General features: G+C 36.1%; 1 protein-coding gene across 1 annotated transcript in view; it reads right to left on the bottom strand.

The window, feature by feature from the left end:
* Positions 1-17,281, bottom strand: part of EIF3H (eukaryotic translation initiation factor 3 subunit H) — a 94,245-nt gene that overhangs the window by 70,907 nt on the left and 6,057 nt on the right. Inside the window, exon 2 of the mRNA XM_037502499.2 lies at positions 877-1,033. Coding sequence (XP_037358396.1) covers positions 877-1,033 — 157 coding nt within the window. The remainder of the gene's footprint in view (positions 1-876; positions 1,034-17,281) is intronic.

Below are 17,281 nucleotides of genomic sequence, written 5' to 3'. Positions count from 1 at the left end.
ATTGGTATATGTGTTACAATATAAATGAACCTTGAAGACATTAAGCTAAGTTACATTAAGTCAGTCAACAAAAAGATCTAACTGCATGATTTGACTTATATGCGGTATTAAAGCAGTCCAAATGCTTAGAGAGTAAAATGGTGGTTGCCAGGAAAATGAAAAGGGTGGGGAAAGGGAGGACTTGCTCAGCGGAGCTCTGCTGCACAACACGCACACAGTCAACTCTACTACACTGTCTGTTTAAAAGTGATCAAATAATAAACCTTGTTATGGATCTTTACCACAATAAATAGTAAAAATTAGATAGAAAATGAGCTCTGAGAGTACAGATAAGCAAGAAATTATTTTCAAAAGGCTATTTTTTTTAACTGTTTAAATGTTGACTTTGTCCTGTTGGTATGAGCTTTTAATAGCCATTAGCCTCCATTAACAAAACAATTTATACCTATAACACAAAAATAAAACGCTTAAGGAATATCTTCTTTCAGAAGTAAATAGGTCAATTCATCTCTTCCTAAACAGTTAAGCCAAAATACTACAGAAGAAAATAGATGTTGGATACATAATGATGATTTCTGTCCTTCATAATAAAGGCATTTGGCAAGAAGATTTAATCATCAGAATGTTAACATCAACACAGCTTCTGTGCGAATTTACTAAAATCCGAATCACAAATTCCCATTAAGTCTAAACTAGTGAAGTTTTGATATAAAACCTCATTCCTGAGAATTTGTGCAATTTTTTCAAGAAACTCAGAAATCAAGTAATCTAAGAAACCTGATAGATTCCCAGTAGCAGACTACCAAAGGTTATGGTCAGAATTGCATTAATAACTTCTTGTATACCCCTCAAAGACACACAGGTGAGTATCTTTACCTTCATCAAAGTCCGCATCTTCTTCCGTATGCTGGGGGAAAGGAAAGCAGTTGGTAATTTCAAGACGATCTTCCACAACCAGGCCCAAAAGCACTCCTTGAACCACCTCAGTTCCTTGTCCTTCTTCTTGATAATGTTTTATTATCTTTAATACGACCTAAAAGAAAGTACAGAAGGGCACTTACAGACCATATTTACAGTTTCTATTTCCTTTATTACAAAGAAATATAAACAATACTAGTAGGCTTTTAAAACCACAAAATTATAAAACAGGACTAACCAAATTTCTTATAAATCATTTCCTTTACTTTTACATTAATAATAAACCCCACATCATCTGACTACACAGCTGCACCTCCTAGAGTTTGAAGACATGTCAAAAACACCCTCCCCTTTGGGGAGGTCAAGGCTCCCCAAAGATCTGGCATCAAGTTCTTTTGGTCAAATCAAATAATATCCACCTCAACCTAAAATTATCAGAGGACGTGCTCCTGCTAACAAAGGAAGATGAGTTCCTGGTACAGATGATAACATTATCAATAATACACAAAGATAAAGATCTCAATTAGGGGCCTCCCCAGTGGCGCAGCAGTTGAGCACTGGGTTGCGAAGCTGCCCGCAGCCTCTGCAGCACAGGTTCGATCCCTGGCTGCTCCCCGGCCACCGGGTGAGGGTCCCACATGGCGCGCAGACCTCTCCTGCCACCCGCTGCTCCCCTCAGCAGTGTACTTCGTCAGTCTGCTTGCTCTGCTACCCCCTCCGACTCTGGTGAATTCTCTCACCCTCCCGTGCTTCTGACTGTACCCAGTGCTTATATAAGTAAATAAATAAAACTTTAAAAAAAAAATTAAGGTAAATGAGAGATGCTAGAAGACATATGAGCTGAACACAGCTCTTTTGACAAAATCTAGAACTGATTCGAAAGACCTGGTTCCTATGGATGAAAAAAAGAATACTGGTGAGTAGGACAAACACAGCTTCACAAAAAGCCAGGCCAAATAAACATTTACCAAAAAAAGGGGGAGGGGGGAGAAAATCAAATATTATACTTAAAAAATGAGTTACGCAGTTCAAAACTATCTTACACTCTTCAATCTAAAATGAATTGCAAGGGGTTTGAGAGGCAATGCAACCAAAAGCACAGAAGTTTGATATGCCTGGCCAATGGATCAAATGTAACTTTGTACAGACAGCATCAACTGCTCTAATAAGAGAAATATCTTGTTCTATTGAGTACCACTCTTATAATTCAGTTCTCTATGATGACCAAAGAAAAAAAAATTACCATCAATAGTCCCACTTCAGAGATGGGAGGGGCACGGTGGTTTAACTAACTGCTGAAGACACTGGGCATGAAGGCGTATACAAACAAAAGGGTAATTCTAAGTGAGAAAGCAGAAGCCCTGTGATGAAAACCAGTTCATTGGAGTCTCACTCTCTCCAGGCGAGGAACTATCACAACAATATCCCTGGCCACAGTAAGGCATTAGAAGCCATGCCTTACTTTGAAAGGTAAACTAAGGACCACAGGTGATAGTTTCAGGAAAGATTTCAATTTCAAGGAATTGAAATTTTCTTGTAGCATTTAAAGCTGCCCGAAATAAAAGGCTTCAGGAACGGCTTGATGATCACTAAAATAATTTCCAACTCTAATATTTATGGTTCGGAATTTTAATAAAATCTGATGAAATGACTCAGAAAAAAATAAAACACCATTTTTATTGAAACCAAGCAGATTCATTCTTCATTTTGACATTTTACGGCCTTCCCATTTCCTGCAACACACTAAAATCTCAATCCTTTAGTTCAAAAAATGCAGAACTACATCACAAACTTGAAAGTAGAAGCCACTTCAGTATCAGAAGGACACCCCTGATCAGAAGTAACTAGCTGACATAGACAATAAACAATCAAGGATTTGCTGACTATATTAAAACATTCCATAGGTTGCCAGTATTTATAAATGAGATAGAATCCATGTTTTGCTCAGTCTTCCCTCTTAAATGTTCTCACAAAAATGAAGGGATGTATTACTCACCATACAAACACTCTACACACAGTGTTACACAGAAGTGGCACAATAAGGTACCTTAAAGGTTGAAAGAATGAATGGTAAACACTCATCCATCACTTATGACATACCAAGCTCCACTCAGTGTCTTACTCATTTAGCCCTCATAACCACTCTATGAAGTCAGTAAAATTAGTTTCCCATTTTACAGAAGAGGAAACAGATCATCTGACACAGAATAATTAAATCAGGGAGGTAAGGCCTAACTTCTGACAACAAGGTACTTCGAATGACTTCACAAAAATGAAGTTAACTTTAGTTGCTCCAAACATACTTACAATACAAGGTTGGAACAGAGAGAATGCAGTGGCAACAGTTCAAGTTCCAATCACCAGGTTATAGAAGCAGAATTTTGTGCATAGAGCAGGAAATGTTCTGTGTAGGGCTACAGAGTCAGGCAGCAATACCAAGGGAATACTACTGATAGTCAAATGTTGTTGTGCCCAGATCACTAAAGTCCACAAGCTCAACAGCAAAGCACGAGTTGCAAGAATACAATCCAGCATTTAATCTGCAGCAGCACTATTCTCACCAGCCACAAGATGGGAATGTTCCACCACGTAAGTCCTGTTTCAGCCCCACTCATCTGTCTTTAGTATTTTCTTCCCCATTCACTCAACTATGTGCCTCTGTCCATAAAACAGTGCTGATCTATTTTTAATTAATCCTGTTTATTGATGCATGCTTCCTGTTCCTCCTTTAAAAGCAGACACATGGAAAGCTTTAAAGTTCTTCAAAACAAAAACATGCTCTTATTTTGTTTATAAATATCACAGATAACCCCACTTACTCAGGAGTTTTATGTAACTTATTTTCACTTTATCAAAATGACCAGGGAGCTTTTTAAAACAGATCAAGAGGAGTCTTCACCGTATTTAAAATCACAGAATTGAAAGTATTTAAAATTTACTGATGTTTGAACCTGCTCTCTGAAATTCAGTATGACTGATCTGACTGCAATCCCTATATTGGGTTTTGGAAAGTTCTCCTTCCTTTTTGTTTTCAGGTTCTCTAGGTGATTCTAACACCCCACTGCATTTAACTTTTAGTGAGGGAACATAGGCCAGTCTTCCTTGGTTCTGTCGCAATTCTTCAGGTGATCACAATGGACACAAGGGATTAACCAGTGTGTTGTTTTAAGACTCTTTATGATGCAGAAAAGTGAGTACATTTAGAAATGACCCAAATGTAAACATTTTATAAACGCACACATACCACCCCAAATAAGAGGAAGTCAGGTCCTATTTGTATAGAAACAAGAAAGGTAATGCCAGAAGCATTCAAGTGTTCTGCAGCAGAATAAAATGTGTTAGGGCCTCCCCGGTGGCGCAGCGGTTGAGCGCTGGGTTGCGAAACTGCCCGCGGCCTCTGCGGCGCCGGTTCGATCCCCGGCTGCTCCCCGGCCACCAGAGGAGGGTCCCACATGGCGCACAGACCTCTCCTGCCGCCCGCTGCTCCCCTCAGCAGTGTACTTCGGTCCTTCTGCCTGCTCTGCTCCCTGCTCTGGCTCTGGTGAATTCTCTCACCCTCCCACGCTTCTGACTGTACCCAATGCATGTATAAACAAAAAACAAACAAACAAATATATAAATAAATAAAACATGCCTCTATTAAAAATAAATAAATAAAATAAAAAAAATAGAAAATTAAAAAAAAAAAAAAGTGTTACATGACTTGACCCTATAGTTAAGAATGCTCATGAATTTGAGCATATCAGGTTCTTTTATGCTATAGATGAGTGGGTAAATGAATATTTTCCTATAACTTATGTCTCAAGGACAGAAACTGGCCAGCAGAAACCTAAATTACCAAATTCTTCTATCCTTCCCTCATACAGTATCATATTCTGAGTCTAAATACTAATTAACCTACTACTTGCCTTGCCCTGCACATTAAGTGTTATTCTCCAAATAGGCCAGGTTTTACTAGAAGAGTACCCAGTTTTCTGAGATTCCGATGTTCTAGATCGGGCAGATCTTAAAAAAAGAATCGCACCTTGCGGGATAGTAAACAGATGAATCTAAAGTTAGCCTAGGGAAATCATTTTCCCCGCTTCTACTGTGTATTCATTATTCAGAGAAGGTGACTGGAAAGAGCAAGGCAGACTATTTTGTAATCTCTAATGAACACAACACTATTTTTTAAAGTGCCTGGCTTTTTAAAATTGAAACCTACTTTGACCAAAAGGCTAAACGCAACAAAGGCTAAAAGCAACTTTGAAGACAGAAAGTATCCTCAGTATTATAGGATAAAATATAAATACCAATTAAAAATATCCAAATAAATTATGTCAATAACTGAAAATTTTAAATAGTAAGCATAAAGAATGAAAAAAAAAAAAATCTTCCAACCTTCCAGTAAGGAAGATTGAGCAGAATCTCTAAGATCACTTTCTCAAAATCATATCAAAAACTGTCAGCTCCCTACCAAGTTAAAATAAAGATTATACTTTCTGATGAATTAGAATAATTTTCTAAAAACATGACATCCGCAAAGACCAGTCTTAACACAGACTCGGAATCCCTGCACAGGAACACCAGACTTCTGTTGATTTCAGCTTCTTTTGTTCACTCATTAAATCCATTCCCCTAAGTAGCTATTGAATGACTTCTACAAGTCAGTTACATACATCTGCAGGTCTGGGGAATATGAAACTACAGACACATAAGGTCTTTATTTCTAGGGGCTCATATTTTAAAACAGCAAGCATGAACCTTTTTCTGGTCAAAGGGTCCTTAACATACTTAAAAATTACTGAGGACCCCAAAGCACTTTTATGTTGATAATTTACATATTAGAAATTCAAACTAAAAAATGTTTAAAATATTTATTTATGAAATAAAAATAATAAACACATTACATGCTAATATAAGCTACATTCTTATGAAACCTTAATTTTCCAAAACAAAAAAATTTAATGACGATAGAGACCTAGTTTCACATTTCTCTATAATAGTCTCAAAAAAGAAATTTTAATGAAAAGAGAAGAATGCCATTGTTTTACATTTTTGTACATCTCATTAATGTCTGGTTTAATAGCAGATACTTGGATTCTCATACCTACTTCTGCATTCAGTCTTTTACATCACACATTATGTAGCAGGAAATCTCCATTAAACACTCATAAAAGAATAAGAGTAAAATGACAATGTTTATTATTATGAAAATAGTTTAAATCTCAGAGACCCTCTGAGAGTGCTGAAAATGCTCACTCACACTTTGAAACCACTGTTTCAGAATGACAATAAAGAAAATTAATTTGACTACAGACTGTGAAGAGCACTATGAGGAAAATAAAAAGGAAAATGTGCAACTGAGGTAACCTAACTAGGGTCATCTCCAAGATGACACTGGGTAGAGAACTGAAGAACAAGAAGTCAGTCATGAGGCCTTATGCAGCCAGGTGAAGAGAATACATGCCAAAAGTATGGGTTTCAAATCTTTTAAATAAATGGCTAATATTTTGCTTTTCATAAAGTATACAAGTTGTATTTTAGAGAAACAAAAAGGTCTAAGGATAAACACTAGGAGGGAAGTGGCACCACTTTTTATGTTTTTACTAAAAGCACTGGTATGTTACAGCTTAAGATACATTGCATAATTCAGTACTAGCAACTTCATATAATTTCTGCTGATGAAATTCCCTTTAGGAACGATTGACCATGGTTTTTAATCAGCAATATTTCTAAATACGTATCAGTGTCAGGGTCAACCTTTAATTGACAAACCGATGCCTCTGAAGCTACCACCCAAAATTCCTGCAATAAAGGTAACAACTCTAATGAAGTTCAGAGTTGAAAGTATACTACTTAAGAAATCAATCTGGAATTTCAGAACAGTTTGAAGTACCTCAACCCCCTCTACTACAGTATAGCTTAAATAGCCAGCCAAGCTAGAAGAGAAAACACAATCGGCACATTCATCCTATGAGTTAATGTAGCAGCATCCAAGATTCATTAGACCTAGATATAATCCCCAAGTGCTAGGAACTAGAGCATAATATTTATGTGAGACAAGTATTTTACATCTTGACTGTGGTGTCGTTATACAAATCTTTACAACTACTAAATTTATCAAACTGTACATTTAAAATAACTGTACAAATAATTGTATATAATTATTGTGTATAAATAATACAATAACTTTTAAAAAATCTATATACCCTTTGAAAGTCTGATGTAAAAAAAATCTATACACCCTTTAAAAGTCTGATGTAAAATAATTCATATTTTTACCAAATCTCAATTTCAGAGTCAAAAAACCCCCTGAAATGCTGTAAGATCCAAAGAATTACATTAAGAACCCCTACTACAGTTTATCCCTACATTATTATATTTTATATCCTTGCATTATAGTTCACTTATTCTTTATGAATTCCGTACTAATTCAAGTTTGTAATAAGCGTAGATTAAAAAATTAACATTCAGAATTTTTCTACTTTTAAGTATTTGGGAATTTAATGAAATTAGTTATATAATTAATAATTTTAGTTACCTGGAAAACTTTGCTTACAGAAAACCAATTCATCAGAAATTGGATAAATGTTTAAGTGTTTCTCTTTCTCTCTCTCTCACACACACAGAGACATGGCTAGAAAAAAAAATGTATTGTAAAAACATTAACAAGTATACTTCTCAAAGTGTGTAAGCTCTACAAGCAAAAATTCAAACCTGAAGGCTCAGATGAATTCAAAGAGCTCTAAGAACCTCCTACAATCATAGGCAATGATTTTGTGTCTATGCGCTTACAGGCATTTACATGGAGAAAAGGTTTGTGGTATTTGTCAGAATCCCAAAGAGATCCATGACAACCAAATGGTTAAAAACAGTTTTAAAAGGGTGGCATAAGGGGTTAAGACACAACCTATGGAGCTATCCACAGTCACTGCAGCACTAGTTCGATCCCCAGCAGGGAGCAACCCACATAGCACAGCAGACCTCTCCTGACTCACCCACTGCTCCCCTCAGCAGTGTATTTCAGTCAATCCGCCTGTTCTGTTCCCTACTCTGGTGAGTCCTCTTACCTCCACACCTCTGGCCTGTACCCCAGTTCTTGTATGCATACATAAGTAAATCTTTAAAAAAATTAATAGTAATAAAAACCAATCAGACATTTAGTGCACTTATGCTTTTATGTTAGTATAAATAAGAATGGTGCTGAAAGACTTAACCACCTTTTCTTTTATGAATCTTTGTGATAGTTATGAGTATGAATTTTATTAAAAAGAAAATAAATTATGGAAATGATTTTAAAATATAGCAATTATTGACAGAACTGTGGACATAACAAATTGTAGCATGTTCCTCTGGGTATGTTAGTAAACTATGGACTGAATGAAACCTGGTTATAGGACTTGAAAGGAGGAAAAGAAAAAATATCCACACACAATAACTTTGAGCACCTGCTGACTTTAAATTGTAATCTCCTGTCAAGACAGCTACTATTCAACCCTATTTAGATGTCATTGGACACAAATATACAACATACCAGAAAATATGCATATGCACACACCGCTGAGGTGAATGAAGACAATTTATGGATACATAGACTGGTTTTCAACAGAGATGTCTGTTTAAGAAAAGCCCACATGTTAATTACAAATCAGCAAAATAGCAATTCAAAACTTGTGCAAACTTATGGCAATACATCTTCACCAGGATAAGCAATATTTTCCTACTGTCCCTGAAACAGACATAAAAAGGACCTGCTGAAAGCCTAGTTAAAGTCATTAGGAACATAAGCAGTTTTAAACTGTTAAAACTAAACCAACTATCATTTTTAACCTTCCCTTTAATAAAGGAGAACTCACAAGAAATGCTCAGACTGCAATCTGCATCTACAGTAAGCAAACACTGAATTTACTTGTTCATCTTTTTTTTATTTTAAAGATTTATTTATTTATACAAGCACTGGGTACAGTCAGAAGCGCGGGAGGGTGAGAGAATTCACCACAGCCAGAGTGGGGAGCAGAGCAGGCAGAAGGACCGAAGTACACTGCTGAGGGGAGCAGCGGGCGGCAGGAGAGGTCTGCGCGCCACGTGGGACCCTCCTCCGGTGGCCAGGGAGCAGCCGGGGATCGAACCGGCGCTGCAGAGGCTGTGGGCAGCTTCACAACCCAGCGCTCAACCGCTGCGCCACCGGGGAGGCCCTTACTTGTTCATCTTTTAAACAGCTCAGATAAATGTTGAAATTATTAAAATATTTTACCAAAAAAAAAAAAAAGTAAATCTAGTGGTATTTTGTGATCACAATGGTATTTAAGAAATGGTTCTATTCAAAATTATTAAGGCTATGATTATACAAAAATGGTATTCAGTAAAATAAAAATAAGAATAGTTCATAACAGTGTTTCTCAAGCTATCAGTGGTAAAGAACTCATTTTCCTTCAATCCACCAAAGACCAATATTTTAGTAAAAGAGTAAAAGCTACTTACAAGAAAAGTGTAATTTTTTTTAAGGCAGAGAAAACACAAGCCCAGGGACCACATGATTGGCAATCACAGCACAGTGAACTGCTATAAATTTCTGAACACAGTGTCAATCCTGTGCTAGCTCACGCAGACAGTAAGCAGTGTCTGAACCACTCCCCACACGCTGGGCAGCACTGGTTTACAGACTCTGTAACAAGCAAGTAGAGTTCTCTGCCATCTCCAGAAGTTGAATATTCAAATTTTATAATTAACAATTCTTAATTTATATTACTCAAAACATAACATTATCTCAATAGATGAATTTGACCAAAGTCTGATCACCATTCTCTTAGTTCTGTTTCTATTCTGAAACTGCAGCTTTCAAAGAAGTAAAAATAAATGTCTTAAGGAGGCAGAAGCCCTTGAATTCTCAGTCCTATCGATGGTCTAACAACAATAAATTATTATATCTAATGATTAAGACCAGCTGAAGTCCCAAAATTTGCTAATCTAATTCATTTGTTGTCTAGCATACAGTAACTCAAGAAAGTAGTCTTAATTCTTTACAGGGAAAAATAACATCTGGGGGAGAAAACAGTAAAAGCTTAAAACTCAACCGTTAAGAGAATATATGTGAACATGAAGCTCCCATCTACATGGACAGTGAAATCACAGCACAGGCACTGAGAGACTGGGCATTAGAATCCAAAGCAAATTTTGTGTGCTGGCTCTATGGCCATAGTTCATAAGTTACCTAGTCTCGCCTTCCTGCCATGGAGCTGTATCAGTCACTACCTATTCTCATGGCATTTGCTGCATGGATTAAAAATAATCTGCCAAAATTATGCAGCACACAGTACACCTACTCAATCCTTAGTAAATGTTCACTGTTACCAATACTGCTACTACTACATTAACCATTTCACTTAATTTCTTTCATCCATCCATCCATCTATCCAACCAACAAATATTTAAGTGAGTGGATAAGAGCATATCATTGAATAAGTTCATTCCTTTGAGATTTTTTTCAGTCTCATAAAATGTACATTATAACATTAAAAATCAACTACCTCATATCAAATTTCTATTTTAACTAAGATTTATCAGTTATCTAGACCTAGAATTAGTTCCTATAACAACCCAAACCACAGAGTTTCAGGACAAGATCTTTTTAATCTGCATTTAAAAATCAAGAGTGAGATTAATGTATTCAAAATATTGTATAAACATGTATCTGTGTATGTTTACATGCAATTTACCTTAAATACATCACTTTATTTACTAAAAACAAGGACCAGTTACACTCCAACTTTCTTAAAAATCTGAAATAAAAAGAGAAAGCCACACTGTCCCAGTGCTTCACCAGTTGAAGAAGAGGCCAGGCAGGATGCAGGGTTCCTAGCTGGCTTTACTCCAGTTTTGAAGATTCTGGGAGGTAAGATCCCCAACCTGAATTTCTCACATCAATCAGTGCCAAAGAACAACTATTACTGTAGAAGAATTTCAGTCTCAAAAAAACTAATGCCACAAAATCTCCCCTTAGTATATTCTGTAAAGTCAATATCTAGACTTTCATGTAATTTTGGCTTCTTTGACTGACTGATCTGTGAACTTGGCAGTCTTCTTATTTGGTTAAGCCTACATCATTTTTTTCTAGCACTGAAGAAAGACAGTAGTTATTGCCAAAATGTAAATTCAAAGAGCAAAACACTGCATTAGTCTTAAATTTAACACGTTTTATGGTCAAGTGGGATGAGGGTTCCATTTCATAACTGACTGAGTCAAATAATAAATAGGCTTTAAATCGATGCTGTTAAGTTTTGATGTGAAAGAAATTTAAGTAGGGAAAAAAAAAGATATTTTGCTGCGGACACATAAGGGAATCATTAGAATGCTCCAATACATTTACTCAGCATTATCTCTATAATATTTCAGTTGAAAGAGCACATTTCATTATTATTCTTTTGGATCTAATGCTCACTGATGGCCTACATTTTCAAAGATAAGTAATTATTGGGGAAGGGGGAGAAGGGCAATGTAGCCTCAAAAAACTCAAAAGAGGGGCCTCCCTGGTTGCTCAAAGGGTTAAGTCTCAGCACTATGAAGCTATCAGCAACCACTGAAACATAGTTTGATCCCTGGCCAGGGAGATACCCACATGGCGCAGCAGACCTCTCCTGTCTCGCCCGCTGCTCCCCTCAGCAGTGTGTTTCAGTGGATCCACCTGCTCTTCTCCCCACTCTGCCTCTGGTGAATCCTCTCTGGCCTATACCCCAGCTCTTGTATGCATAAAGAAAGAAATCTTTAAAAAATGAAAAAGAAATTCAAAAGAACTGCAGTGCTCATCAAAATAAGTAGTTATGACATTACAATGATGCAGTTGAACATAAAAATGTATAATTACAATTAAATATTAATGTAAAGGATCTTTAATTAGTAACATTAAAATCTTACTTTTCCAACTCATTATATGTAACTAACTTGCGAATTTTCCCACATGTAAGTGAAAGGTAATTTTTCTAAAGTAAAATCAATAATGAAAGCCTTAGCTGGAAAAAAGTTCATTGCCTCTCATACAAACAAAAACAATTCAAAGTTGTCCTGAGTTGTCTACTTCCTGATACATCTTAAGTTCATTATATTTAGGAGTATGGACCACTGCTTAATTAGAAGCTCTTTAAATGACTTGAGGGCACTTCAATTAGTTTGTTTCTGCTTCCTTAGCAACAGACAGCACTGCTAAAATAGATCCAGCACAGCTAAAATAAATCTTAACAAAGAATAACTGTGATTGCCTCTGGAAAGGAGATGGTTGATAATAGGGATGAAACAAAGTTTCTTTTTACTACATACCCCTTTTTGACTTCTGATTTGAGGACCAAGTGCCTGTATTTCTCAGTGTGATGACTATGTTTAAATAGGTTGAATACATTTAAAGGCTTCACTTCTTCTGTATAAAAAGTGAACCACAGGGCCTCCCCGGTGGCGCAGCGGTTGAGCGCTGGGTTGCAAAGCTGCCCGCGGCCTCTGCGGCGCCGGTTTGATCCCTGGCTGCTACCCGGCCACCGGAGGAGGGTCCCACATGGCGCGCAGACCTCTCCTGCCGCCCGCTGCTCCCCTCAGCAGTGTACTTCATTCCTTCTGCCTGTTCTGCTCCCCGCTCTGGCTCTGGTGAATTCTCTCACCCTCCCGAGCTTCTGACTGTACCCAGTGCATGTATAAACAAACAAACAAACAAATAAATAAATAAATAAAGCATGCAGCTATTAAAAAAAAAAAAAAAGTGAACCACAGTAACCCTATGAATTGATTATTCACTCTCTTTTTCCTCAAGATGTCCTTCAGACCAAAACTGAAAACTATGAATTTCTACACAAAATGTAAATCAGGAGTTTTATTCTATCCAAAAGGAAAAGGTTTTGGTTTTAATTACTTTAAAGGATACCCTTAAATCAAACCTTTTATTTACTCAGCAGCATTGTGTGTGACAGCCAAGTACAAAATGGAATCTGTATGACCAGTCATGAGGCTTCTGCATCAGTCAGAAAGGAGAGCAAAAAAAGAATAGTATTGACATAAATTGTGTTATAAACTAAAAAAACTTTAAGTGATCTTAAGAGAATCCAATGAAACCCTTTGGAACAATCAAAGATGATACCAAGAGCCTAGGTAATTTGGGCAGATGGTGATATTTCCTTCTATCAGAGGGGAAATATTTATTGAGTTGAATGAGTGTAACAATCATACTAACATACAATACTAACATACAAATTTAATTTTTTAAATAAAGACTGATTTTTTTAAAATAACAACTTTCAGTTGGCAATAGTACCCAAATTCTGTAAGTGGAAAAGGAAACTACTCTCTATATAACTATTCTGGAAAGCAATCTGGCAACAAATTTAAAATACTTAAAAATGCATAACCTTTAAACCCATTAACTTCAACTACTATTTATCAAAATAGAAAAATAACACTAAAAGTAAACCCTAAAACCTCAATATTGCCACCCAACTTCATGCTATAAACTTAAAACTGATTTTCTTCATGATTGTGATTTCTCCAATCTTTTCTTACAATGTTTTTGTCTTCTTAAAAAAAAAAAACACAACTCACATTTTAGCACATTCCTACTGTGCCACAGATAAATATTTGCTACTTCAATGAAATGAAACTAGTTAGTGGCAGGATAAAAGGTATAGAAGGTAATGAGAAAGAAAATACAGCAATAATCAGGATTCAATGAATTCCTGAGGCACTTGGGGACTAGTCAGATATTATTTGGGGGGGAATAAAAATCTTAAGCTTTTATATCAAAATATAGCTAATATTCACACTTAAAGGGTTAAAAACTTTTCACTAAGTTAATACTGAGTTACCATTACCATAATACTGAGTTATTATTTTGCTCATTCAATCCTCCCCCCTTGGGCTTGGCACCAACATCAACAAAAATTCAGAATACCACTCTGGTATATGCCAATATCTATCTCAGCATTTCAGTTTCAAAAGTTTATCATCAAATAGACAGATATATAAGTTACACTGTACTGTGCTATTAAATTTAGCTTTCAGAGTATAACCATTTTATATAAACTACTGCATATAAATAGTAGTTTATGGAAAAAAATAGTTTTTTCCTGATAACTTTAAAAATATTTTCTGATACTCTGCTAAGTGAAATAGTATCCAAGTAGCAAAACTGAAATAATATTTTACAAAAACAAAATTATAAACTAACTGCCAAGAGAAAAGCAAATGCAATCCATTTTTTTCATGTACATGTTAATACCAGAAATTTTCATCTCAGGAACTATGGCAGACTTCACAAAGTAAAAGTGTAAATATCTCACTTTAAAAATAAGAATTAGGGCCTCCCTGGTTGCGCAGCGATTGAGCGCTGGGCTGCAAAGCTGCCCGCAGCCTCTGCAGCACCGTTTCACCCGGCTGCCGGAGAGGGTCCCACAGGGCGCGACAGACCTCTCCTGCCGCGCCCCTTACTCCCCTCAGCAGTGTATTTCATCAGTCTGCCTGTTCTGTTCCCCGCTCTGACTCTGGTGAATTCTCTCACCCTCCCGTGCTTCTGATTGTACCAAGTGCTTGTATAAATAAATCTTAAAATAAAATAAAATAAAATAAAATAAAAATAAGAACTAGCAAAGACCCTCATCATAGTCAAGCTTTGCAAAGGTTTTTCTCCCCAGTATCAAGGTTAGTCCAGTATCTGGGTAAGTCAAGAAAAATGCTGCCAAGATTGAAAATACTTGGAGTTATTCGGCCAAACTCCTCAAATCCTAGATATGCAAAAGAACAAAATTTGTAAGCAAACAATTAACATTATATCTAAGAAACCAGTAGTATGGACGTAAAATGTGTGCATCCACACATTTTAATGTTAAAATAGGCATTGGAGGAATAACATATACCACTTCATCCAGGCCAGACCTATGACAACAACTAAAGTAAAATTTTCATTCCATTCCATTCACTTGGTAAGGCATCCAGATAGGAATCTCACTATATCTAATACCAACTATTAAAATCAATACCACCATGGAATATTACTCAGCATTCAAAAAAGACAAACACATGCAATTTGCAGCAACATGGATGGAGCTGGAAGGGATCATGCTCAGCGAAATAAGCCAGAAAGAAAAAGAAAAATACCGGATGGTCTCACTCATAGAAGGAATCTAGAAAACTTAAATAAGGGACATGGAAAAAGAATAACTATAAGGAAGAAAATATCAAAATCAACAAACAACTATGAACCAGAAATAGTCGATGGGGGGTGGGGGCGGGGAAAGGAGGGCTTGGGGTCAAAATAAGGGGGTTGTAATTGTATGGGGAATATAAAAATAAAATTAAAAAAAAAATCAATACCAGTACAAAACTTATATAAACAATGAATAAACATCACAGGAAATTATATGTATTGTTTCTGCTAATTATGGCAGGAAGGCCATGCATTGTCCTCATATTAAAGCAGTAAGAACTAAGATCCAGAGATGCCAATTGATTTATCAAACCATCTCCTCCATGAGAATACTGTGTATGTTAGACTCCTTAAATTATTCCCAAGACAGCAATGAGAAACAACACTTATAAAGCTTTTCATCACTAGTGTATATACACAAATATTGGAAAACTGTAAAAGTTTTTGGAAAAAAGCAATGGATTTCAGTAAGTCATCTGACCTAAAGGGAAAGGAACAATGTCCAGAGTATCTACAGAGTTATCCAAATCTTGGAAGCATCATGAATGGAAACGTCAGATGACTTAGTTTGCTTACTAACAACAAGTTAAAGTACCTCATTTAGCGATACCTACCAGTAGTCCCCATACAGTCCCTATATACCTCCTAACTTCCTCAATGTAAAATCCCCAGTATCTTCATCTGTGTAATCCATAGGTTACATGTGCCTTTTTCCAAATTTGAGAATATTCACTAAATTGACTTCATTTAGCTTTATAAATCTAGAATGACAAACTTAGAACTATCTTAAGTCAAAAAAAGCATTTAATTTAAAAAGCATTCACTTAGTCTAGCAAACAGTTTCACCTACCCTAGCATAAACGTGCTTTACAATAGCCTACAGGTGGCATAATCACAACATAAAGCCTATTTTATATTAAAGTTGAATATCTTGTCATTTATTCATTATTGTACTAAAAGTAAAATGTCTGTAGTGTATCAGTTGTTTACCCTCATGACTGGGTGGCTGACTGGAAGCTGCAAGTGGCTGCCAACTGCCTAGCATCATGAGAAATTATCATACTGTATATGGGCAGCCCAGGAGGAGACTGCATTTCAAAATTCAAAATACAATTACTACTGAATGTGTATTCCTTTTGCACCATCATAAAGTTAAACAATCATAAGTTTAACCATCATAACCCAGGGAAGATCTATACTAGCTATCTAGGACATATTAATGTTATAGGTCTATATGAGACCTAAGTTCTAGAAAATACACTTCCTGCTGCTTGAGCAAGAAACAATGACTATTTTGTGAATACCTTTACTTCTAACCCCCCCCCATATTAATCAAGTCACATAATCTATATGCACCAGAGTTTCCTCATTGTAAAATAGGGATAATAATGGTCTCTACAGCAAAGTGTTGTTTTATGGCTCCAATGATACAATATTAATAAAGTACTCCAAATAGTACCTGGCATATAAAAATTAACATCTATTAAGGCCCTCACAATATCTGAAGTAGTTATAAGTAGCTGTAATAATGGAAGGCTGAATGGATCAAGGATAGCAAGATGTGACTTGAGTTCAAGCTCCAGGACTTATCACCTTTATGACACTGAAAAGCAACTCAAACAAGAAAGACATACAAGGAATCACAATAGGGAAGGAAGAAGTCAAACTATCACTATTCACAGATGATATGATAATATACATAAAAAACCCCAAAAACTCCACAGAAAAACTAATTAATCAGTTAGTAAAATAGCAGGATACAAAATCAACACACAAAAATCAGCAGCCTTCCTATACACAAACAATATATCTGAAGAAGAAATCAAGAAAACCATCCCTTTTGAAACAAACAAAATCAAATACTTGGGAATAAACCTAACAAAAGAGGTAAAGAACCTATACAAAGAAAACTATAAAACACTGTTAAAAGAAATAGAAGACGACACAAAGAAATGGAAAGACATCCCCTGCTCATAGAGTGGAAGAATTAATGTTATCAAAATGGCCATCCTACCAAAAGCAATCTACAGATTCAATGCTATTCCAATTAAAATTTCAATGACATTCTTCAAAGAAATAGAAAAAATATTGATGAAATTCATATGGAGCCACCAAAAACCCCGAATAGCCAAAGCTCTCCTGAAAAAAAAAGAAGGGAATGGAGGCATCACATGCCCAGATTTCAAACTATACTACAAAGCCATAATC

This window comes from Talpa occidentalis, unplaced genomic scaffold (assembly GCF_014898055.3).
Source record: "Talpa occidentalis isolate TD23 unplaced genomic scaffold, MPIMG_talOcc4v2.1, whole genome shotgun sequence".
Lineage (NCBI taxonomy): Eukaryota > Metazoa > Chordata > Mammalia > Eulipotyphla > Talpidae > Talpa > Talpa occidentalis.
The sequence above is the reverse complement of the archived record's forward strand: the minus strand, read 5'-3'. Positions and strand labels throughout refer to the sequence as shown.